The 27,981-nt window shown below is 42.9% G+C and overlaps 1 protein-coding gene and 1 pseudogene across 8 annotated transcripts; both read right to left on the bottom strand.

Moving 5' to 3' along the window:
- Nucleotide 1: 1 nt before the first annotated feature.
- Nucleotides 2-27,981, bottom strand: LOC110520578 (putative ATP-dependent RNA helicase Pl10). Of its 8 annotated transcripts, XM_090230381.1 has the most exons (21): nucleotides 27,606-27,663; nucleotides 27,340-27,386; nucleotides 26,142-26,190; nucleotides 22,066-22,113; nucleotides 16,901-16,960; nucleotides 11,862-11,963; nucleotides 11,426-11,555; nucleotides 11,207-11,317; nucleotides 10,969-11,068; nucleotides 10,688-10,823; nucleotides 10,181-10,275; nucleotides 9,895-9,993; nucleotides 7,990-8,150; nucleotides 7,483-7,627; nucleotides 7,254-7,398; nucleotides 6,730-6,777; nucleotides 4,987-5,168; nucleotides 4,668-4,785; nucleotides 3,558-3,714; nucleotides 3,317-3,441; nucleotides 2-3,175 (listed from the first exon to the last, which is right to left on the bottom strand). In XM_090230381.1, the coding sequence occupies exons 2-21, from the start codon at nucleotides 27,382-27,384 to the stop codon at nucleotides 3,078-3,080; spliced, it is 2,154 nt and encodes a 717-aa protein (XP_090086507.1). In that variant the 5' UTR covers nucleotides 27,385-27,386; nucleotides 27,606-27,663; the 3' UTR covers nucleotides 2-3,077. The 8 variants fall into 8 exon arrangements, with proteins under 8 accessions (XP_090086507.1, XP_036831073.2, XP_090086506.1 ...); XM_036975178.2 differs by lacking the exon at nucleotides 16,901-16,960 and having other exon boundaries at nucleotides 27,606-27,726; XM_090230380.1 differs by having other exon boundaries at nucleotides 27,340-27,689.
- LOC118964368 (small nucleolar RNA SNORA57) lies at nucleotides 8,325-8,441 on the bottom strand (annotated as a pseudogene).

Raw genomic sequence — 27,981 nt, 5'->3', positions numbered from 1 at the left:
GTTTGTTTTTAATGAAATCAATTTTTATTTTATTTTAATTTTTTATCTTCAAAAGAACTGAAGCCTATCAAATCTCAACCAGCGCCAACTTCGCAGCTCCTCTCTGCCGCAAACACTCCAGGCAATAGCCTGTCCTACATTTATAACAAATCTTATAAAACATGCTTACATTTTATAATAAGGTACTTTTGCATTCAAACTTTTTATTTTGGTAAAATCATTACAATAGTCACACAGCCAAGTCTCTCCCCATGCAGTGCATTAGCCTCTAAGCTAGTACAGAAAGCAAAGTCCACATCTAAACACCTGTGTATGTCTCAGGGCACTGAGCGAGTAAATGGTGGTCATAGCATAGTCATCTTGTGGTCTGGCTAGTTAATGTCCTGCTACGGTGGGGAACACTACTGCAACAGAGACCTGCTCAATACTCTGAGGGGAAAACAGTTACTACAGGTGCCATATATGCAAATGCAACAGAGAATAAACCACACGTTTGTTTAAGATTGCCATGTGCCAGACATTCACTGGAACAAAAATAATTATAGGCCTAATTAGAATAGAGTTAAACAACGCACACAATTGGACAATCCCATGCACTTCTGCACTGGTACGTTGAGGAAAATTAGCTTTTGCTCTTTTGAGAACTTTAATTCCAAACCTTGGCATGTCTGTTTAATTCCATTTTTTTTCTTTTGAAGGCCAATCAGACTATCTAGCTAGTATTTAGATATGTCAGGGCCCAAGGCCTCAAAACAACTGCAGATATTATTATTATTATTGACAGAGTCCAATATGTCTTAAACATTAAAAAGCTCACACTACCCCGAAATATAAATTTCACGCATACAGGTGACATTCAACATTCAAGTGCCAGTGTTTTTGTTACTGTCTTTTGGTCAAGTTTCTTGAAACTTTCAAAGAACCACTGAGGCTTAGAAAAATAAATATTTCTCAGAAATGCTTAATAAATTACACAAAACTAGCAGCAAAAGTAGAATCTAGAAATCTGTGTGCAAATGGCTAAATTCCCAACTGCTTAATCCCCTGGTCCCCAAAAAAATCCTGGTTAAATGTTGAGAACCCTTCCCCTTTGTAAACAAGCTGCGTTTTTTCCCCACAATCTCCTCGAACAATATTTGGAAGCTTAAGGACACGTATTCAAGACATTTATATAAAAAACTCTAAATGTGCAATAAAATAACTTTTGTAAAACTTGATGGGCACGACAACTAACGAGGGCCTACACACTGAAACTCAAGTAGCACCATTCAATCTAAGTTCTCAAACACTGTCAGTGCATCCACTTTTTAAGTTCATCAATTTAAAAAGTGTTCAAAGGCACAACACACTTGAGAAGAAACGTAGCGCACTTAGAGCTCGCCAAACGCCCCTTCCCTCCTCAGCTGCTCCTCTGAGCGGAAAAGCCTCGTCTGGCCATTCGGTACCAGAGCTTTATACACATCTAAAGCAGACAAACCCCCCAGAGGAGTTGACAGTACATATATATATACCATAAGGGGACAAAAGTTGCCCAGCCTTGGCCACCTCCACAGCTACGGTAAGCAGCAATGGAAACCAAAGCAATGTTGGCGCACTGAACTTGAGCCCAAACCCCTGACCACCCCATAACACCAGCCCAGGGCACAACTGTCCTACTCTGAACAGTCCATTTGCTTTCTGACTGGTTAACCCATAGTGATGGACTGCTCCTGTCTCTGACAGATGAACCTCCAACGCAGCTTGAAAAGAGAAAAGGGTTGTAATTAAGTTAAGCCTGCGACTCAGTTCATTTGTCTTATATCTCCTTGACCAAAAAACAAAACACTAGCATGCGTAGAATACCGGCTCCACCGCTCGGTCAACGGTAAGACGGTTTAACGTTAACGTCGCGCCACACTGTGCCCTTCCCACGCTGTGCACCCCCCCTCCCCCCTGACGCTGTGGTCCTTATGGAGCCATTTTGAACTTCACTTCCAAGATGGCGCCATTTTTTTGTTACAGGTGTGGAGAAACATTTCACTCAAATAAGAAAAAAAAACTGTTTTTCAAATACTGCGCATGCGCCCACTTCAAATGTTTGGAGTTTAAATAAAAATAAAAACACCGCCCAGTTAATGTAGCTAGCGTTTAGTTAACTTTACTAGCTGCCATAACACTGTCAAGTCAATAGATGTGGAGTAACAACATTGAGTGTTTGTGTTGTTTGTGTTGTTTGAATTAAACCCCAGTGTGCGTTTGTTAGCACGGAGCTTAATGACTTTCAGTGTTAAGAGATCTGGAATGGCTTTTCGAAAGACTACCGTATCCTTTATAGACGAGCCTATCCAGGATAGAGTGAGCAAAAAAAAGAAAAAGTAATCGAACTCTTCGTCCCTTAAAGATTAGAATACAGTTCTATTAGCCACACTAGGAGAATGGCCCAGTGATGTCGGATGCTACAGTGATGTTAGCTGTTGGAACTCTGGGTTGAACCCGAGAAAAGGCTACATGATGTCACCGCGACAATTTTGAAAGGTTCAAATGGATTCATGACTCGAACGAGCCACAATGCCCCAGTGTTTGCCAAGGTTTGATTAAGTACAAGCAGTTTTTTCTTCTATGCTTCTTTTTTCACCAAATAAATAACAATAATTCAGAGCTCTTGGCCAACATTCATTTGGTGAAATGACACAGAATTAGTCCTGTCTAAATTCAAAAGGCACAGTACATTAACATACAAATGATCCTCAGGTTATTCTTGGGTTTCTTTTCCGTTTATACAAAGAAAGGATTTGCTGTTTTGGTCCGAGTTGCTATATCAGACCATACATGTCAGCACTCCTTTTATCTGAAAAATGTGCAAATCTCTGCTCTTCTCCAAAAGATTGGCGCTGCGCTGGTTGTCTTGGCGTTGCGTCTTGCTCCTTGTGAGAGAAGCGAAAGGGCAGAGAATCACAGTGTGTGCAATGTACTGTGTGTCAGTGAAACTACACAGGGTTGAGTGAGGGGGTAGGGGGTGTTTTAGTCTGGCGTAGTCAACATGTGGTTTCCGTGAGAGGATGAGTTTGGTTGGCGTGGCAACCCGTTTGCAATGGCGACTAGTTGCCCCACCAGTCAGTTCCACTACCGGAGTGGCTGTAGTTGCCACCGTAGCCAGCGTCGTTACCACCATAAGAGTTCCCGCCTCCAAAGCCACCTGGGAAGATAGAAAGTCCAATAAATTCAGTTATAACTGCAGAGATCTCCCCTCACACATGACTGAAACATTCACTCCAAAAGATCATGATAAAAACTCAAGTGACATTTAGAATGGTTCTAAAGAGGGCCGAGCGCTTACCTCCACGACTCCCTCCTCCTCCTCCGTGACCTCCGGTGCGAGGGCCGCCGCGTCCACCACCACCAAAGCCACCGCCGCCGGGCGTCTGCCGGTAGTCCCTGGCACCAAATCCACCAGAGGAAAACCTAGCAGAGGGAGAGACAAAAATACACAGAACATGTAGTTAGCATACTCCTTAGACAATAAATTCAACATAAGTGGTCCATTTAACATCCCTGAAAGGGTGTGCGAGAGTGTGTACCTCTTAGAGCGTCCGCGTCCCGTGTTGCCCTTGTGCTGGTTCTCGTAACCCAGGCTCTCCAGCCAGGAGGGTACTTCCTGCTTGGCCTCCACCAGGATGTCCAGCAGGTCTTTGGTGATGTTGCTGTTCTTGTCGTTAAAGAACGACGTGGCCAGACCTACACAGACGAGAGGACAGGGCTCAATACGCTAGAGACAGAGTAATACTTGAAGGCTTCTTAAAAACTATTCATGCAGTGTGTGATCTTAAGTAATATTGTGGTTTTAGAGTTACTCGTTTCTTAGCATCCCAGTTATATGAGAAGTGATACACAGATGCGCATGACCAACACACCACTGTTGTTCACCGGCACCTCGACCTTCCGTTAAACGTGCACCAGTGGGCCTCCTGAGTGGCGCAGTGGTCTAAGGCACTGCATCGCAGTGCTAGCTGTGCCACTAGAGATTCTTGGTTCAAGTCCAGGCTCTGCTGCGACCAGGAGACCCATGGGGGGGCACACAATTGGCCCAGCATCGTCAGGGATGGGGGAGGGTTTGGCCGGCAGGGATGTCCTTGTCCCATCACGCACCAGCGACTCCTGTGGAGGGCCGGGAGCAGTGCCGTCTGACAGTCGCCAGGTGTATGATGTTTCCTCCCACACATTGGTGCGGCTGGCTTACGGGTTAAGTGGGCATTGTATCAAGAAGCAGTGCGGTTTGGTTGTGTTTCAGGGGACGCGCGGCTCTCGAACTTCGCCTTTCCCGAGTCCGTACAGGAGTTGCAGCGATGGGACAAGTCTAGATACCAATTGCAGAGGCGATCACACCATTCTCATTATACAACCAACCAGATTTCAGACTGACAACTGATAAGGTGATTGAAAGGAACTCACGTGATCTAGCTATCACTAACAATATGATTTAGTATTTAATCCATTTAGTCAGGGTCATGTTAAATATGCAGCAAACAAAAGAAAGCTCATCCCTGTTTTACGCAGCAAAACGTTCTAGACCTTTCTTCGCATGCCCTTATGAACAGGAATGAGTGTTAGAGATGGGCCGGGTCAAAATCCTACCCACCCCTACATGACACACACACAGTAAATACATGTCAAACACTAGTCCCACTCACCCAGGTTCCCCACACGACCGGTACGACCAATACGGTGAACGTACTCTTCGATGTCGCTGGGCAGGTCAAAGTTGATGACGTGCTTGACGTTGGAGATGTCCAGACCACGAGCAGCCACCTGGATGAGAGAGAACAGGCAGTCAGTCACAAAGGGAAACACTATTCAACTGGCAAGAGGGGGGGGGGGGTCTGTGGTGATCAACGTTACGGATGTAGCTTCAATACAAATCCTGATACGTTCGGATGCATGCAAGATTATAGGGGAGAATGACAACTACTTCTGTGTTGACAGAGTGCGAGCGTGCGTGTGTTGTCGTACCGCGGTGGCCACCAGAATGGGGCAGCGTCCGGAGCGGAACTGGTTCAGCGCCTCCTCCCTGTCTCTCTGGGAGCGATCTCCGTGGATACTGGTGCAGGCGTAGCCCTCGCGGTACAGGAAGTCCTCCAGGGCATCCGCTCCCTTCTTGGTTTCCACAAACACCAACGTCAGAGACTCCTTACCTGGAGAGCGGGAGAGAGAGAACAAAAGGGGAAGGAAGAAACCGTACTGAGCTCACAGGCGATGAGTGGGAATAAGACTTCAGACACGGGGGAGATGGGAGCAGGAACTCAAAACATAGCAGGTGATGTGCCCGACCCCGTCACCGTGGTGAAAATAAACAAAATGGCAACTGAAAAATGGAGACAGGGGGGGGGTGCAGAAGCGGCTTTGCTTTCACTGACAACCATTAAATTATTGTTTCTGTTTTACAGAGTTTATATGCCAAATGCCCTCATATCAGAATCAGCAGATTGTCCCATAACTCAAAATGTCTTCACAGCCATTTGGAATGGTACTACAGAGTAGCATCATTGTTTTATCTACAGTGGACTAACACGTCATTAATGGCTATCAGAGCAAACACTGGATAGTGAAACTGGATGGTGGTGTTATGGAGATAGTGATGGGGGAGCATTGATATTCTCTGATGATCCTGTGCCTGTTTCCTCAGTGGCAAATAGGCCATGTTTGGTATGGTTGGCATGGCAACACTGAACAATGGGAGTCCAGGACCAGGTGTGTAAAATGCATCCTGTATTCCTTAGATCAATTACTGATCTGACATGTTTTATAGGTGAAGGATAACATCGTATGGCATGGAAGCCGAACATTCATCTACCCAGTCATGTTATATCAAAGACATCACTCCTTCCGTGAGGTTATCTTTTCTAAGTATTCAAAACTGGGCTAGGATATCTACACGCATGTTCACCTCTTAGGGCCTGGTTACCATGGTGATGAAGAGGTCTGCTTGCTTTGGTCCTAGCGTCCTGTGACATCTAGGCTATTTGTTAATCTCCACGATAGGCTGTTTTACTAGTTGCCAAGGAAACGTTGGCACATCGAGAGTGTTCAGGCTGATGCACAAGATAATTTGTTTGGAAGGCCTGAAATGCTAATACAGAGGGGTTTGTGTGTACTTTATTTACCATAGACACACACACACACACACTCAACCTATACAAGATGTAACTGCGTGACTAACAGAAGGTGTATCTCAGTTTCCAAATGCAAACATCCCACGGTGTCCTTAAAATCCCCCTACACATGCAGAGTGTGTGTGTGTTGAAAATCATTCCAGACAGTAACACCAAGCCAGAAACACTCCCTTTTCCAAAAAAAGAGGAGAGGAAAATTAAAAGCAACAAGTTGTGCTCCACTTAGAAACCTTTAGGGTTACAAGTGTTACTGCTGTTTCAAATGACAAGGCAGGCCAACCCTGGTCCTGGAGGCACCATGGTGTCATTTAGACTCAAATTTGTGTCTTCGCATTGGGCTGGAATAAAAGCCTGCACACCACAGCTCTCCATGAGTTGGAGTTGCCCACCACTGAACTACGGGCAAGATTCCCATGGCCCAGAGACGGCAAGCTTTATTTATGGCCCTAAAGCTCCTATGAGAAATTATGAAAGGAGAAAGAAAGGGATGTAGGGAGGATGAGGAGTGGGATGTTTGCCAGTTGGGGGTGGGGGGGGTGGGGGGGGTCAGACTAGGGGTTATAAGTACCATAATAATACTTACCAGGTGTCACTGCAGCCTCCTGAACATCAGGAGCGTCACTGGGAATGACTAGATAAAACCAAACCGCCCAGCAAAGTAAACCAAAGGCAGTGTGGAGAAATTGAAAACTTAACAGATATATGATAACTAGCGCTTTCCCATCAACCACCCTCTGTTTCACCCAGAGGAGAATGGTGAAGGTTCATCATGCAAACTAGTTTAGGAGACACAATTGTGTCCACGTGAATGTTCATTTACTTTGGGGTGGACAGACTAACAGGTGGCTGGGGGTGGGGCAAGGGAATAGACTAACAATGAACCCTCTAAGATAAAAACCAAGTGTTATGAATTAGTTTCAATCTGACTGAATGTTATTCATATGTTTAGGATGGAGTTTGGTTTGTTTGTGAGTGAATGTGTGTGAGTGAATGTGTGTGTGTGTGTGAATGTGTGTGTGTGTGTGAATGTGTGTGTGAATGTGAGTGTGTGTGTGAGAGAATAGTTTGAGTGTTACAGGGTAGAGTTGGTGTCTTCGTGTTTCTTACCTGTAGCATTCAGCAGGTCCAGGAGGAAGGAGCGCTTGTCACCGTCCTCCACCCAAACCACCTTCTGAGTGATGTTCTCAGAGGTGGAGCCCACGCGGCCCACAGCCAGGAAGATATAGTCCTCCAGGAAGTCACGCGCCAGCATCTACACAGTCAGAAACAGTCAGTAACACACTAAAAGGGTTTGACTCAGTTTCTCAAGCTTTCGTCACTAATGGGGTGAGTGTACCTGAATCTCCTTGGGGAAGGTGGCGCTGAACATCATGGTCTGACGGATGCCTTTAGGGGGCATGGTGTCCTGCTCCACGATGCGTCTGATCTGGGGCTCAAAACCCATGTCCAACATCCTGTCAGCCTCATCCAGCACCAAATAGCTGACGGGGACGACAGAAACAGCCCACTCGTAAGCACTAGCCCACTCGTAAGCACTAGCCCACTCGTAAGCACTAGCCCACTCGTAAGCACTAGCCCACTCGTAAGCACTAGCCCACTCGTAAGCACTAGCCCACTCGTAAGCACTAGCCCACTCGTAAGCACTAGCCCACTCGTAAGCACTAGCCCACTCGTAAGCACTAGCCCACTCGTAAGCACTAGCCCACTCGTAAGCACTAGCCCACTCGTAAGCACTAGCCCACTCGTAAGCACTAGCCCACTCGTAAGCACTAGCCCACTCGTAAGCACTAGCCCACTCGTAAGCACTAGCCCACTCGTAAGCACTAGCCAATGTCCCACTTACTTGCAGTAGTCGAGGCCAATCTTGCCCCTCTCCATCATGTCCACCAGGCGTCCAGGTGTGGCCACCAGAAGATGACAGCCTCGCTCCAAGTCTCTGATCTGCTGGCCGATGTCAGCCCCTCCGTACACAACGCAGGGACGCACACGGGAGCGGTACGCAAACTACAGGGACATACAGGACCATTCAGAACCCTAGTACTACCCATAATTCAGTATTAACCATTATCCTTTTGTCATCTTTGGAGAATTGTTCTATAGCAGATGTTACATAGATTCACATCTGCCTGCAGAACACTCAGATTACATAGAACCTGATGCCAGTCCATTTCAACATGACAGTGTACCAGTGATTGAGGATAGAACCAGAAAACGAGAAACATGCTGGTACTGAAGACATAGCACTGGGCATTTTGTTCCTCCATAACACACGAGGAAACCGTGTGCCAGAAGAGGACTGGCCACCCCTCATAGCCTGGTTCCTCTAGGTTTCGGCCTTTCTAGGGAGTTTTTCCTAGCCACCGTGCTTCTACACCTGCATTGCTTGCTGTTTGGGGTTTTAGGTTGTGTTTCTGTACAGCACTGAGATATCAGCTGATGTACGAAGGGCTATATAAATGCATTTGAATTGCATGCCAAGAATAGAGGTCGATATTTTCTTAACCTTTTTGGGATAGGGGGCAGTATTTTCACTTTTGGATGAACAGGGTTCCCAGAGTGAACTGCCTCCTACTCTGTCCAAGATGCTAATATATGCATATTATTGTTAGTATTGGATAGAAAACACTGACGTTTCTAAACTGTTTGAACGATGTCTGAGTATAACAGAACTCATATGGCAGGCGAAAACCTGAGAAAAATCCAACCAAGAAGTTGCACACCTGAGGTTTGTAGTTTTTCAAAGCTTGGCCTACCGAATACACATTGAGATATGGATGAGGTTGCACTTCCAAGGGCATCCACTAGATGTCAACCGTCATAAGAAACTTGAATGAGGGTTCTACTATAAAGGGGCTCATGAGTCAGTGGTCTGGCAGAGTGCCTTGGTCTCATGACGCTCGCTCCCGACAGAGTTACCTCTCGTTCCAGTGCTTTTCTTCAGACAAAGGAATTCTCCGGTTGGAACATTATTGATGTTTTATGTTAAAAGCATGCTAAAGATTGATTCCATACATCGTTTGACAGGTTTCTAAAAGGACTGTAATGGAACTTTGAGTTTGTCTGGACGAAGTGCCTGCGACTCATGAAGATGGATTACTGGGCTGAACACGCTAACAACAAGTGGCTATTTGGACATAAATGGAACAAATCAGTCATTTATCATTTATTATCGAACCGGGATTCCTGGGAGTGTCTTCTGGTGAAGATCGAAGGTAAGTGAATATTTATGGAGTTGTTTCTAACTTTGTTGACTCCAAAATGGCAGATATTCCTCTGGCTGTTTTGGGTTCTGAGCACCGCTCTCAGAGTATGCTTTTTCCATAAAGTTGTTTTGAAATCTGACACAGCGATCGCATTAAGGATGAGTCTCTTTAATTCTGTGAATAACAGTTGTATCTTTTATCAATGTTTATTATGATAAACATCACCGGATGTTGTGTTATTAAAACATTACTGCACGTAAGGCGCCAATGTAAACACATTTTTGGATATAAATATGCACATTATCAAACAAAACACACATGTATTGTGTAACATGTCGTCCTATGAGTGTCATCTGATGAAGATCAAAGGTTAGTGATTCATTTTATCATATTCCGCGAGCTGAACCCCTGCAATCACTCAACATGTTGGTAATGAGCAACCAAGTCAACGGGTCCATGTTCCTTAGCCACCACTAGGCTACTCAACTATTACACCGTCACTACAAGATCATTCATGTTCTGTCCATGGTGTGTTTAGCCCATACCTTTCTGGACTCTTCGTATATCTGCAGGGCCAGTTCTCTGGTGGGAGCCAGGACCAGAGAGAGGGGATACTGCTTACGGCGCCCATATTTACCACTGTCCTGTGGAGGGAAACAAGTGTTGGGTCAACCTCAGCACACAGAATAAATAAACAGCACACAGAATAAATAAACAGCACACAGAATAAAGGCAATGGGGGGGGGGGGGCAATTGAATTGCTGTCACAGAAAAGCAATGTTTCAGATCGATGGGAAAACTCAACGTTGCGGGCTGGTCGTGTGCGTGTACCTGTCCGTTCTTGGCAGCCGCTGCGGCGTCTCCGGGCCCCTGTGTGTAGATCTGGCTCAGCACTGGCACCAGGAAGGCTGCCGTCTTACCCGAGCCTGAGGAACATTCAGTATTTTAGTCAATACAACAATCATTCCTCTTTGTTGGTCTAAAAGGTAGCAAGCGATAGAAAGACGATCAGAAAACCTGATTTAAATTCATAGTATACCCAGCTAGCACTTCCCTTAGCATCTCTTCCTTTGAAGTAAAGAGCATTGCTTCATAGGCAATGCCTCAATAACAGAGTGATGCTGAGACTCAGATTTTTCCACTTAAAAAAATGTCAACAAAAACAATGTTTGCAAAGTTAAACAAACCACATATACATGGACTTCTTTTAACAAATTGCACTGAAGTTGCAAATTTACTTGAGGTGTGCAGATGCATAGTTTTTAACATACATTTTAAAGTGAAAAATCTGATTCTCAGCATCACTCATTGTGAATCTTCAATCATTCAGTCCCATACCAGTCTGAGCGCAGGCCATGAGGTCTCTCTTAGACTTAATGACAGGGATAGCGTATTTCTGGACGGGGGTGGGCCGTGTGTAGTGGGTCAGGGCAATGTTACTCATGATGATCTCCCCCATGTCCACATCATGGAACTGAAATAGCAAAACAAAGACTGCGTTAGTTTTGGATCACTTCTACGCTGTTGACTTTTGTCAATACGAATAGCTTCAACATTTTCCAAACACAGCATTTCCCTTGATTTACATGACAACTGGTAAAGCCAATGATACGACTTACACTATCGATGTGTGGCGGGCAGTTGGAGCCAGTGGCCTCCACGGGAATGTCATCGTATTTCTCAAAGTTAATACCAGTGTTGCCGCTTGAGAACAACTCCCTGGACGAGCGGAGAGGAAAAAGATAGTTTGGGTTATAGGACGTCACAGACTTGACGTCCAAACCAACGTTATAACAAAGTTGCACAAGTCCTAGACACACTGGTTTTGGTCAATTCAAAGAGAGGAGTGAGACTCACGCTTCCAGGCGTTCGTTAGCGGGACTGGGTTTGGACCAGTCCTCGTCATCTCTGGAGTCTTCCTGCCAACGGTTGTTACCACCACCACCACCATACCCTCCACGCTGATAACTGCAAAAGACACCCACACTTTTACAAATCAGCTGTCTGAAACACCACACACCTAATTGTATGGCTAAATACAGAGTTCCAGCAGACAGTGCACTGAGTGGTACTTACCCCCCTCTGCCCCCTGTTGATCCACGGTCGCTGTAGAAGGAAGACTTGCCCCTCCCTCCAAAGCTGTTATAGGCTGCATCTTGTCTGGGAGCACTTCCCCAGCCTCCACCATCTTGTCCACCACCAAACCCTGGGTAGGGAGAGTGGATAGCTCAGTGAGTAACCGTGGATACATTCATATACACATACATATATACACACACACGTCATTACTAGTATTACCAAGTAAATAGAGTATACGCACAGTAGGATCTAGAGGCCCAGATGTACAGCATAATACATTACCTATTACTGTATCCGTTGTCAAGTGTAATTACTATTACTGATGAATAGATTAAATACAACTTGGCACGGTAGATTTCCCCACCTGCGGTGTGCACTGGCTGATTAAACAAGGTGTCACCCATTGTGTTACTACGGCAGCTGTCACACCCACCTCTGTCATTTCGGGGAGGCCCGCCGCGTCCCCCGTTGCGGTTGTCATGGTAACCGTTGGTGAAGCCGTTGCTGCGTCCGCCATCCCATCCTCCTGGAGAGTCTTCATGGACAGGGTGAGGAGAGGAATGAAAGGAAGAGGAATGACGACAGGTAGAGAGTGTACTACGGGGTTATCATGTATTCAGAGACTACGAAGGGGATAGATTGGATTCCAAGGCCCACAGACAAAGGTAAAAAAAATCTCAGGAGAAAAACGCAGTGCCAGTGAAAAGTTGACACTCACTCAAAAATGTCTTTATTTTACCATTTTCTACATTGTAGAATAACAGTGAAGACATCAACACTATGAAACAACACACACAGAATAATGTACACAAAGACAAATTGTGAACCAAATCAAAATATATTTCAGATTACTTTCTTCAAAGTAGTCACACTTTGCCTTTATGACAGCTTTGCACACTCTTGGCATTCTATCAACCAGCTTCATGAGGTAGTCACCTGGAATGCATTTCAATTAACAAGTGTGCCTTGTTAAAGGTTAATGTGTGGAAATTATGCATTTGAGCTAATCAGTTGTGTTGTGACATGGTAGTGGTGGTGTACAGAAGATGCCCTATTCGGTAAAAGACCAACTATTATGGCAAGAACAGCTCCAATAAATGCTACAGAGCTCTTCTAACAGACATCTCAACAACTGTTCAGAGGAGACTGCATGAAGAGGTCTTCATGGTCAAATTGCTGCAAAGAAACCACTACTAAAGGACATCAAGAAGAGACTTGGGCCAAGACACACAAGCATTGGACATTAGACCGGTGGAAATCTGTCCTTTGGTCTGATGAGTCAAAATTTGAGATTTTTGGTTACAACCGCCGCGTCTTTGTGAGACGCAGAGTAGGTGAACGGATGATCTCCGCATGTGGTTCTCACCGTGAAGCACGGAGGAAGGTGTGATGGGGCTTTGCTGGTGACACTCCCCGATTTATTTAGAATTGAAGGCACACTTAACCAGCATGGCTACCACAGCATTCTGCAGCTCACCACACCTCCAGGCAGTGTAAGGGCTATTTGACTTAGAAGAGTGATGGAGTGCTGCATCAGATGACCTAGCCTCAACCCAAATTGAGAGGGTTTGGGATGAGTTGGACCGCAGAGTTACGGAAAAACAGCCAACAAGTGCTTAGCATGTGGGAGCTCCTTCAAGAATTTTGGAAAAGCATTCCAAGTGAAACTGGTTGAGAGAAAGCTGTCATAAAAAAGGTGGTTATTTTGAAGAATCTAAAACATTTTGATCTGTTTACTACATGAATGTATTATTTCATATTTGATGGTCTTCCCTAATATTCGACAACGTAGAAAGTAGTTAAAATAAAAAATGTCCACCACCATTCCCTTGAATGAGTAGGTGTCCAATTATAACTGGTACAGTATATATTGCATACACATACACACGTCAGAAGTTGACACCTACTCATTCAAGGGTATTTATTTATTTATTTATTTATTACTAGTTTCATCATAGCACTTGGTTTTTGTGACTGCACTTGAAGAAACGTTCAAAGTTCTTAATTTTCCATATTGACTGACCTTCATGTCTTAAAGTAATGGAATGTTTCGCTTTGCTTATATTTGAGCTGTTCTTGCCTAAATATGGCCTTGGTCTTTTACCAAATAGGGCTATCTTCTGTATACCACCACCACCACCTTGTCACAACTGATTAGCTCAAACACATTAAGGAAAGAAATTCCACAACTTTTAACAAGGCATACCTGTTCATTTAAATGGATCCCAGGTGACTACCTCAAAGCTGGTTGAGAGAATGCCAAGAGTGCAAAGCTGTCCAAGCAAAGGCTACTTTGAAGAATCTCAAATATATTTGGATTTGTTTACTACATGATTCCATGTGTTATTTCATAGTTTGGTTGTCTTCACTATTATTCTACAATTTAGAAAATAGTCAAAAATAAATAAAAACCCTGGAATGAGAAGGTGTCCTAACATTTGACTGGTATTGTACATACGTCCCCCCATCCTTGCAATTCAAGTTTTAAAAAGGGTGGCCAACTGACATCCTACAATAACCCCTATTCCAAAACACTTGTTTAGGGCAAGGCAACCCTGAGTTAGAACTACAAGGTTAGACTGCTGACGAAGAGACATTTACCACAGTAATCGTTCCCTGCCATCAATGTGGGTTGGGGAGGAGGCATAGCAGGGATGGACAGTTCGGTCTACACCACTTCCATAGGTGACAAACAGCCCCAAATCACAGATCTAGGGTCAGGTTTATTCTTTCACTTCATAGTGGTAAAGCTTTAGATAGAAGGGAGAACTGATCCTAGATATTTTTTTTATATATATTTTTTTAAAGGCAGATTCCACAGCCAACTGTTGGTCTTCAGGGGGTTCCTTCAAGTGCTAGCTTTCACACTTGAAACACAGGGCAAACCTAATGTGGTGTACATGCTAACGGAGGCTTGAGACCAGGCCTAGAGCTGTGTACAAAGACACTGTTCATATCCCTGTGCACTAAGCAAACACATTCTGAAGGATCACAGGCTACCATTCAGAGCCAGCATTAACAGAGTCAGATAGTTTCATCTTGGAAAAGCACTGAGAAGTACAGAAACACTTCATGTAGCCTATACCTCTATTGATGCAAACCTGTGCGTTAACGTCAAGGACGCAATGACGTGTAACTCAAATGAATGCAGCCTGACACTAATAAAACTATTTGATATAAATTACTTGAGTATCCAAAACGTAAGACATTAACTACATGAAATTTAGTTGCGTGGGCCATGTTTATACAGTGGCTTGGGTAGGCAGTCATTGTAAATAAGATTTTGTTCTTAACTGACTTGCCTAGTTAAAGGTTAAATAAAATGTGTTTAATTTCAGACAGTACAATTAGCAAGTCTGCTCCTTCTTTATAGAAGGGACTATTTCTGGACAGGAAAGTTGAAGGAGTAGCTCAACATCTTTCTATAAATGTTTTATTTTATTTTTAAACTTATGTAAATGGAATGTTATAGAAGGATTGACAATTTTGGCAAATTCACTAAGAGAAACTTAACCCAGCTGTGAAATACTTCCTAATTCCTTGTTGTGCAGGGGAATCCCAATTTATTTATTTAAAAAATAAAAATAAACCACAACTCCAGAAACACCCAAATACGCCCTTTAAGAAACCGACGTCTCAGTATAGCGATGCAGGTCTGTAGATGTACACACCAAGTCGTGCCATTCTGAGCTTTATTGGCACCGCTATATTCCCTTGTGTGACTCGAGCCGTTTCACCTAGCCAGCTGTCATTCTGTGTAGCCTGCTGCTAGAATGGACTGAGGTAACACTTGAGTAGCAATAAAAATATAATAGAACAGTGCATCACTATACTCAAATCATAACCGTTTCTAAAAAAGGACATATTTGGAGCTTTTGACATAAGTGTTTGTCCCCACAATGCATAAGTCTATCAAAAACAAGTGAAATACAAAAAAAATAAGTTTGCTCACCCTTCTACATGACATTTAAATATATAAATAAAAGTACCCAGAAATGGTGAACCACTCCTCACAGCAGACCAAATTAAGGTGGAAGGAAGGATAAAGGAAATCACTTTATAATTAATCAGGATTCAGATCAGTCACCATAGACAGCAGCACACTGCAAGCTCTGACATCACTATGCAAGGCACAACGACAAAGACAAGCGAAGCTTGACCAAAATTAAAGCCTCCAAGTTCCGCATGTTTCCCTTGGGCATTTATGGTGCATTCATAACCAAGTGGGAAGGTTGTAATTGGCAGTCGAAGTCAAAAATACCAGTTAAGATGCACAGATTTGAACAGATTGGCTGTTGCATCAACCATAAACTAAAAGTACAGCTATCATGTTTGTAAACAAACTGATAAAAAAAAATTTTTAAATGAAGTGTTGTGTTGAATTTATTTTCCCAAAATGCTGTTTGGGGTAATTTCCTTAGTAGGTGACGTCAGCATGTGGGAGAAGTCGGAGCTCAGGGATGATGAGTTAACCACTAGTAATTACCAGTTGGAGGTGCATTCAAGTGGATTTTTTCCAGTTCTATGTGGGCTCCTGAGTGGCGCAGCAGTCTAAGGCACTCAGCGCTAGAGGAGTAACTACAGACCCTGGTTCAATCCTGGGCTGTATCACAACACAGCCGTGATTGGAGTCCCATAGGGCAGGGCATTGGCCCAACGTCGTCCGGGTTATGGTTTGGCCGGGGTAGGCCGTCATTGTAAATAAGAATTTGTTCTTCACTGACCTGCCCAGTTAAAAAAAACATCCTAACACCTGGCTATGAATGCAGCATTACAGTGCCTATAGGAAGGATTCCAAGTATAGGCTAGGCTACTAGACATTTCACGCTCATCGAACAGGCTCCCTTTCATTCTGGAGTCCCTGCTTTAATGGTATTCCTTCTGTATGCTCCTAGGATGATCAAAACACACAATGTAGGCTCATTTTGATACAGATTTACTCCTACTGCAGATACTAAACATATGTTAGCATTAAGCAGCTCACCTTGGCATTAGTAATACAGCCATACTAGCTAGCGGTGCAGGGCAGAATCTTACTCAAAAGACATCCATTTTACAACACCCCTTCACCAGAAACAAGTTACACTAGAAGTAGCCTCGACACCCATCTATGGCTGCATATCCTAAAGCGATACCCTATTCCCAGTCGTGGGAGGCGTTCTCCATTGGGGATGTGTTGAGCAGGTACAATCAGGTATATCACATCTGTCTAACCAGCCCCCACTGACAAAGTGGTAAAAGTATTGGTCTTTCAAAAAGGCTAGAACTCTTCACATTTGGTTCCAAATACAAATGAAGTCTGTAGCAACGCACATTATCAGACCTTAAATATGAAGTTGTTTAACATTTTAGGAAGCAGGTCAAAATAATTAAGCTCCATTGAACAGAACCTGCGTCTGGAACAACCCACATTGGTGTTGTGTGTGAGGCCGTTTCATGCATCTCAGCACAAAGCAGACGGAAGGGACTTACAGAAGTTTACTGGTGGTGGCACTGAATAACCACACTGTCTACCAGAGGAATACGCATTTTCTGTTGTGGAATAAAAAGACATAACGTCAAAAGTGAGATGAAACTAACCCAAGACAAACCTTATGCAATATCTTAAAATGTCAAAGTAAATCCCATTTTGAATATCTCATTAATCATGGCACAACTTCTAAGAGGCAAGTCAGTCTTAATGAGTCAGTGCTAGCTTAGCTAGCATGACACCATTTTCTTAGAACTCAATACTTTTCTTTCCCTAAAATAATATTGTTGTGTTGGACCCAGTGAGGAGCAAGTAGCAAACAATACTGTTACATGACTAAATCCAACAACCCTGATGTGCAGAGGATTAAAAAAATGCCAGAGAATATCGATTGTAGATCACTTGCATTAACTGCAAGAACACAGACGAGGGAATGTCCATGCTACCCTCTCCCAACACAAAATATGTTAAGGCAGGTGCCTAGACTTGCATTACGTCAGAGTTGATTGTAAAAACTAAAGCGGTTTTCTTTTTAATAAATAGAAATCCTGGTTCTCATGGGCATTCAGAAGATCATGTTGTTTGCCTATATCCAGCGCAACGCCAAATGCTAAGTAGCCAGACCATCCGTCCTCCAATTGGTCATCCTGCAGGCATGTGATATGTTGCCGATTTGCATGAAGTTCAGCTTTAAAACTAGTTGCCTGGTCTATCGCGTAGCCTCTTCACGTCAGTGATAGTCCCTGGTATAACAGCCCTAAATCAGGCAACTCAACATATGCTTGTGCCGATAGCAGGCCAATAAAACAACCGGCCAACAAACAGTAGGAATCACGAGACTACAAGTTTGGACAACAGAACATTGTCTTGATTAAAACTTGAGTAAATATTCCTCTGAGTTGCTGGAAGCTGTAGATCAGTTGTTCTCCTCATGTGGGAGTGAGGAGTCAATATGGGCAATTCCGCTAGCTTTCGCCTCGATAGCCTGAAGTACCTGCCACGCGAACAAGTCGGATGCCCTGAACTAGTTGTCCAGTTTCTCCTGTCTTTAGCAACCTCAATAACTTGAGGTCAGCAGTTCCCAATGGGAGGTCCGCTAAGTTATTTTGCGCAAAAATAATGTTTGTGTGAGACTGTGCAAATGGTTGATCAAGAACTTTGGGAACCGCTGCTCTAGGTCACAAATTAATTACTAGGACATCCTATTTGCATCCTATTTGAATGCACCTTGGCAGTTGCAAGTCATTGGATAAGCACTAACTGTACACTAAGTGTAGCTTGTGTGCTCATCACTTACTCTTTGTAAACAGGAAGTAAGGACTGATGAGTGATCTGATTGCTGAAGTGGGGTTGTGTGAAGGAGCGATATGGTCCCTGGGTGGAAAGGCAACAACAGTCCAGTGTTTTGTCACACCTGGTCTGGGGACATGTTGAAAGTATTTTGGCAGTACTTTCCCCAGGTGGCAAATTATAGTCCTCTGCGGCAATGGATAAGGCCTCTGGCTAAACGTTTTCCAATTGTTTTAAAATAACGCTATTAAGTTCATCAAGAGCTGGAGAAGAATTGGCTTGGGGCTGTACAGTAACAGCAATCATAATAGATAAACACCTTATGCGGGTGGAAGAGGTGACAGTTGATCATTAAGTATTACAGGTTCAGTCAACAGAATTCAGAGATTATTTCCATGTTTGTTCGCCAAGAATTGTTCATCAAGAAAAACAAACTCATGATGTAATTAAGTGTTGGTGCTATATTTTGGATAAACAACTTATTAACACAATGACAGAGTAGCAAGAGAGCTGCATGTGAAGTGTCACCATACACTGGCGCCGTCGTAGAGATGGTCAGAAGCATTGGATTCCGTCCGGCCTACTGGGAAAGCCATCTTTTCATGCTGTTCAGGATGGGGTAAAGCATCTGGTTTTACTTTGAGGGTAGCAGGCTCTACTTCGTCTTTGCCAATAAAAGCACAGAGAAGATCTATTTTTGTTTTTCCCCCTAAACTACTGTACTCTCGAGAATTTGAGTCTTCCTTGGTTGCCTTTGGCATCAAGGAGCAGAAATTAGATGTCGGACGTTTAATCGGAATGGCCGATTCCAAGTTATCATAACAATTGGAAATCTGTATTTTTGGACAACGATTTGGCACAATCTCTTTTTTGACACCTTTATTTAAGGCAAGTCAGTTAAAACTTATTGATTGTAGGGGGCAGGATATTCATTTTTGGCTAAAAAACCTACCCATTTGAAACTGCCTATTTCACAGGCCCAGAAACTAGAATATACATATAATTGTCAGATTAGGATAGAAAACACTAAAGTTTCCAAAACTGTAAAAATATTGTCTGTGAGTATAACAGAACTGATATTGCAGGCAAAAACCTGAGGAAAATCAAACCAGGAAGTGCTGTTTTTCCTGAAAGCTCTCTGTTCCATTGGATGCCGTATCTCCATTTAAAGGGATATCAACCAGAATCCTTTTCCTATGGCTTCCTCAAGGTGTCAGTCTTTAGACAGTTTCAGGCTTTTATTTTGAAAAATGAGAGAGAAAGATCACATCGCGTCAGTGGATAGCTGGGTGTTCGCAGAGTTTTGCTTGCGCAACAGTGGGGCAGCCATGGTGTCTCCCTCTCCTATTGAAAAAGCGACAGTCCCGGTTGATATATTATCGATTATATATTTTTAAATCCCGATTGATTATAAAAAACGTTTGACATGTTTCTCTGGACATTACGGATACTATTTGGAATTTGTCTGTGATGTCGTGACCACTCGAGCCTGTGGATTTCTGAACATCTTTATGGAACAAAAGGAACATTTATTGTGTAATGGGGAGTCTCGTGAGTGCAAACATCCAAAGATCAAAGGTAAGCAATTTAATCTATTGCTTTTCTGACTTTCGTGACCAGTCTACTTGGCTGCTAGTGTTGGTAATATTTTGTCTATTGAGAGAGATGTTCTTACATAAACGCTTGTTATGCTTTCGCCGAAAAGCTGTATTGAAATCTGACACGCCAGGTGGCTTAACAACAAGCTAAGCGGTGTTTTGCTATATTGTGATTGTGAAAATTAAATATTTTGAGTCATTTAATTTGAATTTGGTGTGCTGCAATTCAGCGGATGTTGATGAAAATGATCCCGCTAAAGGGGTGGGTGTGTCAAGTTAAGAACACGTTCTTATTTTCAATGACGGCCTAGGAACGGTGGGTTAGCTGCCTAGGAACGGTGGGTTAGCTGCCTAGGAACGGTGGGTTAGCTGCCTAGGAACGGTGGGTTAGCTGCCTAGGAACGGTGGGTTAGCTGCCTTGGAACGGTGGGTTAGCTGCCTTGGAACGGTGGGTTAGCTGCCTTGATCAGGGGCAGAACAGATTTTTAGCTTGCAAGATTGAATCCCCGAGCTGACAACCTTATGGTTAACTAGTCCAACGCGCTAAACACCTGCCTCTCATTGCACTCCACGGGGAGCCTACCTGTTACGTGAATGCAGTAAGAAGCCACGGTAAGTTGCTAGCTAGCATTAAACTTCTTATAAATAGATCATAATCACTAGTTAACTAGTAATATCATAAATCATGTGTAGTTATCTAGCGTGTCCTGCGTTGCATGTGCTCCAACGTGAACCTAACCATAAACATCAACGCCTTAAATTCAATACACAGAAGTAAATATTTTTAAACCTGCATATTTAGCTAAAAGAAATCCAGGTTAGCAGGCAATATTAACCAGGTGAAATTGTGTCACTTCTCTTGTGTTCATTGCACGTAGAATCAGGCTATATGCGACAATAAACGTCTTGTTTTTTAAATGATAGTTTCTGGATTAGACTATATTAATGACCAAAGGCTCGTATTTCTGTGTGTTATGTTATAATTAAGTCTATGATTTGATAGAGCAGCCTGACTGAGCGATGGTAGGCAGCAGCAGGATCGTAAGCATTCATTCAAACAGCACTTTCGTGCGTTTTACCAGCAGCTCTTCGCTGTGCTACAAGCATTGCGCTGTTTATGACTTCAAGCCTATCAACTCCCGAGATTAGGCTGGTGTAACCGATGTGAAATGGCTAGCTAGTTAGCGGGGTGCGCGCTAATAGCGTTTCAAACATCACTCGCTCTGAGCCTTGGGGTGGTTGTTTCCCTTGCTCTGCATGGGTAACGCTGCTTCGAGGGTGGCTGTTGTCGATATGTTCCTGGTTCGAGCCCAGGTTGGGGCGAGGAGAGGGACGAAAGCTATACTGTTACACTGGCAATACTAAAGTGCCTATAAGAACATCCAATAGTCAAAGGTATATGAAATACAAATCAGAGAGAAAAATAGTCCTATAATTCCTATTATAACTACAACCTAAAACTTCTTACCTGGGAATATCGAACACTCATGTTAAAAGGAACCACCAGCTTTCATATGTTCTGAGCAAGGAACTTAGAAGTGAGCTTTTTTTACATGGCACATGTTGCACTTTCACTTTCTTTTCCAACACTTTGTTTTTGCATTATTTAAACCAAATTGAACATGTTTCGTTATTTATTTGAGGCTACATTTTTTTTCATTTAAGTATTATATTAAGTTAAAATAAGTGTTCATTCAGTATTGTTGTAATTTTCATTAAAAAAAAAAAGTATATATTTTTTTTTACATTTATTCGGTGTCGGCTTTTTTTGGTCCTCCAATAAGTCGATGTTGTCGTTGAAAAATCATAATCGGTCGACCTCTAGCAGAAATGCGTACAAATCTGGGTCACAGATATATTTAACGAATAGCATTCTGCGTAACTGACAAATGCATGCATTTCTGGTCAAATTTGTATTTCACCCTGACCCTATTATAACAGACCAAAACATATTGCACACCTTCATTAATACGTTTTTTTCCCTAGTAACTGCACTGAATGTCAAATTCTCACCCAAATCTGTACTTGTACATCGTGCATTTAAAAAGGACTGAAATAGGGTAAGCGTAGGCCAAAGGGAGATTCCACCTTTCCTTTTAAATCCATGAAGGGATGTGACCAAGTGTACACTTAGGGCAGAGGGGTAGGCCTATAGAATTGGGAAATCTTTGGCAAATTCCTTTTACAAAGTGTGGGTCTGTATTGTAATCAATGACTGTGGCAATACCAGTGAGTTATGTATCGTGTGTGATTTACCTTGTGTCAAAGAGATCACTTACCGTTTTTGGAAACCTCTTTGTTCCTCAAGTGAGGTGGAATGTATCGCCCTGGAAACAGAAAAAAAAAATGTAGGACTGTCAGTCTTCGTATCGAGAAACACATTGTATGGTAAAAGCTATGAACAAAGACCAACGGAATCATCACAATGGGATACACTGCATGCAAATCCTTGTTCTGGAAAATTGGAAAAATATCTAATATGTCAACTCACAGGTGTCATTTTGCCACCTTTAGCCTACATATTATCTGTACACGCTAACCCCTTGGGGCAGTGTTTCTAAAACTATGTGGTGTTGTCTGGTATGAAAATGGGGTCACGAGAGAACCTGAGATCACACCTGGTTTATAGAACCTGAGATCACGCCTAGTTCATAGAATCTGAGTTACTTCAGTAAGCGGTTTTCTTCCTACAAATGTAGCCATCTTTTGAATGATTTAAGCTACAAAATATAATGACCCCATTGCTGAAAGATAAGACTCAGGAAAGGGGCCACCCGAGCGGCGCTGCATTGCAGTGTTAGCGGTGCCACTAGAGCTTCTGGGTTCGAGTCCAGGCTGTCGCAGCCAACCCCGAGAGCCATGGGGTGTCGCACAATTGGCCCAGCATCGTCAGGGTTAGGGATGTCCTTGTCCCATCGCGCACTAGCGACTCCTGTGGCGGGCCGGGAGCAGTGCAGTCTGACAGTCGCCAGGTGTATGATGTTTCCTCCCACACATTGGTGCGGCTGGCTTACGGGTTAAGTAGGCATTGTATCAAGAAGCAGTGCGGTTTGGTTGCGTTTCAGAGGACGCATGGCTCAACCTTAGTCTTGTCTTATCGGGAGGGGAGAGGCTAACTATCAATTGGATACCACAAAATTTGTGAGAAAGTGGTAAAAAAATGAAATAAGACTCAGGAACAAGAGTCTTCCATTTCCCTCTACAATGCTCGCAATCACGCAGGATTCATTACAACAGAGTGGACAAGAACAGGTACTAAATCAGACAAGGGGGAAAACAGCAATGACAACAATGTTCTTTTCTACACAAAGTTCATACAAAATGATTGCATGATGATCTTCTGAACATCCCAAAACCTTATTGATGCATTTCAGTCACTTCAAACCATACTTACTTCAGATTTACAGTTGAAGTCAAAAGTTTACATACACATTAGCCAAATACAGTTTCACAATTCCTGACATTTAATCCTAGTAAAAATTCCCTGTCTTAGGTCAGTTAGGATCACCACTTTATTTTAAGAACGTGACATGTCAGAACATAAGTAGAGAATGATTTATTTAAGCTTTTATTTCTTTCACATTCCCAGTGGGTCAGAAGTTTACATACACTCAATTACTATTTGGTAGCATTGCCTTTAAATTGTTTAACTTGGGTCAAACTTTTCAGGTAGCCTTCCACAAGCTTCCCACAATATGGTGGGTGAATGTTGGCCCATTCCAGAGTTGGTATAACTGAGTCAGATTGGTTGGCCTCCATGCTAACACTTTTTCAGTTCTGTCCACAAATTTTCTATAGGATTGAGGTCAGGGCTTTGTGATGGCCATTCCAATACCTTGACTTTGTCCTTGAGCCATTTTGCCACAACTTTGGATGTATGCTTAGGGTCATTGTCCATTTGGAAGACCCATTTGCAACCAAGCTTTAACTTCCTGCCTGATGTCTCAAAGCAAAGTTTGTCACGTGTGCCGAATACAACAGTGAAATGCTTACTTACAGGCTCTAACCAATAGTGCAGAAAAAAGTGTGTGTGTGTGTGTGTGTAAGTAAGTAAAGAAAAAAAACAGTAAAAAGACATTTGAAAATAAGACTAGCAAGGCTTTATACAGACACTGGTAAGTCAGGCTTATTGAGGTAGTATGTACATGTAGATATGGTTAAAGTGACTATGCATATATGATGAACAGAGAGTAGCAGTAGCGTAAAAAGAGGGGTTGGCGGGCGGTGGGACACAATGCAGATAGCCCGGTTAGCCAATGTGCGGGAGCACTGGTTCGTTGGGCCAATTTAGGTAGTATGTACATGAATGCATAGTTAAATTGACTATGCATATAAGATAAACAGAGAAAAGCAGTAAAAGGGGGGTTGGGGGAGGCCACACAATGCAAATAGTCCGGGTAACCAATGGTTACCTGTTCAGGAGTCTTATGGCTTGGGAATTAAAACTGTTGAGAAGCCTTTTTGTCCTAGACTTGGCACTCCGGTACCGCTTGCCATGCGGTAGTAGAGAGAACAGTCTATGACTGGGGTGGCTGGTGTCTTTTACAATTTTTAGGGTCTTCCTCTGACACCGCCTGGTGTGGAGTTCCTGGATGGCAGGAAGCTTAGCCCCAGTGATGTACTGGGCCGTACGCACTACCCTCTGAAGTGCCTTGTGGCCGGAGACCGAGCAATTCCCGTACCAGACAGTGATGCAACCAGTCAGGATGCTCTCGATGTTGCAGCTGTAGAACCTTTTGAGGATCTCAGGACCCATGCCAAATTTTTTTAGTTTCCTGAGGAGGAATAGGCTTTGTCGTGCCCTCTTCACAACTGTCTTGGTGTGTTTGGACTATTCTAGTTCGTTGTTGATGTGGACACCAAGGAATTTGAAGCTCTCAACCTGCTCCACTACAGCCCCCTCGATGAGAATGGGGATGTGCTCAGTGCTCCTTTTCCTGTAGACCACAATCATCTACTTGGTCTTGGTTACGTTGAGGGATAGGTTGTTATTCTGTCACCACCCGGTGAGGTCTCTGACCTCCTCTCTTGAGATGTTGCTTCAATATATCCACATAATTTTCCTTCCTCATAATGCCATCTATTTTGTGAAGCGCACAAGTCCCTCCTGCAGCAAAGCAACCCCTACAATATGATGCTGCTATCCCCGTGCTTCACGGTTGGGATTCTTCAGCTTGCAAGCCTCCCCCTATTCCTCCAAAAATAACAATGGTCATTAAGGCCAAACAGTTATATTTGTTTCATCAGACCAGAGTACAATCTTTGTCCCTATGTGCAGTTGCTAACTGAAGTCTGGCTTTTTTAATGGCGGTTTTGGAACAGTGACTTCTTCCTTGCTGAGCGGCTTTTCAAGTTATGTCCATATAGGACTCGTTTTAGTGTGGATATAGATACTTTTGTATCTGTTTCCTTCAGAATCTACAGAAGATCCTTTGCTGTTGTTCTGGGATTGATTTGCACTTCTCGCACCAAAGTATATTCATCTCTAGCAGACAGAACACATCTCCTTCCTGAGCGGTATGATGGCTGCGTGGTCCCATGGTGTTTATACTTGCGTACTATTGTTTTTACAGATGAACGTGGTACCTTCAGGCATTTGGAAATTGCTCCCAAGGATGAACCAGACTTGTGGAGGTCTACAATTAATTTCTTAGGTCTTGGCTGATTTCTTCTGATGTTCCCATGATGTAAAGCAAAGAGGGACTGAGTTTGAAGGTAGACCTTGAAATACATCCACAGGCACACCCCCAATTGACTCAAATGAAGTCAATTAGCCTATCAGAAGCTTTAAAAGCCATGACAATTTTCTGGAATTTCCCCAAACAGTTTAAAGGCACAGTCAACTGTGTATGTAAACTTCTGACCCACTGGAATTGTGATAGTGATTTATTAGTGAAATAATCTGTCTGTAAACAATTGTTGGAAAAATTACTTGTGTCATGCACAAAGTAGATGCTCTAACCGACTTGCCAAAATTATAGTTTGTTAACAAGAACTTTGTGGAGTAGTTGAAAAATGAGTTAATGAATCCAACCAAAGTATGTAAACTTCTGACTTCAACTGTAAACACTAACTGATTTGTAATACTCAGTTCCAATTTTTAAGTTAAGATTGGCAGTTGATCACTGTTTTTTACATGGTGGGGTGAGGATATTATATCAAAATGGGGTTGCAGGCCAAATAAGTTTCTGAACCCCTGCCTTAGTATGATCTAATAGATAATGTAATTATATACTAATGTAATTATATACTAATGGCCGTACACAGAACAATTTCCTGTCATTGAATGCCCTATGAAAATCTGTGCTCAAAGAGAAACACCACTTGAGACAATTATATTTATGTGAATACTTACGGCCAGTGCCTCCTCCCTGTCCGTCTGAGTTCAAGTCTAGGCCAGCAAGCTGAAAACACAAAATCCTGTTTAGGCACACTTAAATTAACACAAGCACTGTATAACCAAAGTGTGAATTAATGCTTCCAAATCAGATAGAGCAAAGTGCCAAAAAGAGTCAGATCCTAGCACTGGCTGAAAAAGTAAAGTTTTCAGTGTGAGAGAGCCTGTAGGGCAAGTAAATAAATCAAATGTTGACGTTAAAAGAAATTGATTCTGAGTGTGCTTAAGGATCGATTCTCAGTCAACGTTCTTGGCTTGAGTCCTAAGGTTCGTAGTGAATAGACTAACGTTAACATCTAGCTAGCTACAGACAAAATCAAAAGGAGGTTAAATTGCTAGTCAACTATGTTTTACATAAGCCCAACATTAACTAGCCAATGGCATATTGGCTTCGTAAACGCAGTCTGGAGTAGTTATAAAAAAATAAAATTTAAAAAAAAAATTAAAACTCTTCGTCCCCTACTGTGTACAGTAGACAAATTGTTATTTCCTGCGCCACGTTTCAAGACTCCGCAGTTAACGTTACTTTTACCGGCCGGTAGAATTTCATCAAGCTAACCAGCTAGCAAGTAAACTGAATATCAATGGCCAGGTAACTAACTACTTCACATGTTGACAAATCTAAGCTCCGTAGATAGCTACATTACTTAGCCAACGTTAGCTAAGGCCTAACCGAGCCTGGATAAATTGCTGTAAAATCATCAACTGCGCAATCCGTACCGGCCTCACGTGTAGGTAACCTTAGGATGGCTAGTTAAACACATTGCATAGGTTATAATTAACATGGTTTAAAGCTGCCAGCTAGCTACTATGCCGCAATATACAGCAAGTGTTCACGACAATCTTTTTGAGACAAAGAATTTGCTACCAATTAGTCTGATCGGAACATAATATTACTAGGCAGCATTCGCTAGCTCCGCCATGACCATCTAATTTCACCGGCGACACACACCAACCACCATTTTACCAGACACATCCACGCAGTTAGCTACGCGCTAGCTAACCGAGCTTGGCTCTACGGACCACTTCAGCTTGCTAGCTTAGCATACACGTAGCAAGCTGACAAGAGTGTTATTTTAGGTGTCTTAACTTGATATTGGTTCATTTTATTTTATTTTACTAAATCAATAAAAAAAAAAATGAAGTAGTCACTCACCTGCTGATCTAGACCGTGTGGATTATCGACAACCACATGACTCATAACTAAAGAGAATAGTGAGGGTTATTTCTCAAGAGAAATGCTTTTCTTTGTTAGCAGGCTAAATTAGCTAGATAGTTTTTGTAGATCACAGAATTAGTTCTTGATTCCAGTCCGTAATATGTGGTTGATTTGATGTCCTTTCAGGCAATTAAACACATTTATTTTGTTAATAAATTATCTTTTCTGGCAGTTTCTACGTGGTTTCAAATTAAAGTACTAACTTCAGCAGTAACCGACACCTTCCACTGGCTTCTCCGTGGTGGAATGAAGCTGAACTACTCACACAGGTACCGCGAGATATCACTAGAACCCGCAACCTCTTCTTCTTCTTCGGTTGGGTTTATCGGCGGTTGGCATCTAATGTTAGGATGCATTACCGCCACCTACTCTACTGGAGTGTGGGCCAGAGACGGGGAGAAACTAAATCCTGCCAGCCCGTTGCTCTTAAAAAAAGATAACAAAATATACATGTCTGCCCCTTAGTATCTATATTAAACTGCTCATGCCATCTCTGCACCATCACTGTCTATATCAGACTTGTTGTCTCTGCCTTGCTCATTGAAACTACAACATCAACATCCCCACTACTAAGTGCTT

The sequence above is a fragment of the Oncorhynchus mykiss genome, chromosome 3 (genome assembly GCF_057628025.1).
Source record: "Oncorhynchus mykiss isolate SJ-2025 chromosome 3, ASM5762802v1, whole genome shotgun sequence".
Lineage (NCBI taxonomy): Eukaryota > Metazoa > Chordata > Actinopteri > Salmoniformes > Salmonidae > Oncorhynchus > Oncorhynchus mykiss.
The sequence above is the reverse complement of the archived record's forward strand: the minus strand, read 5'-3'. Positions and strand labels throughout refer to the sequence as shown.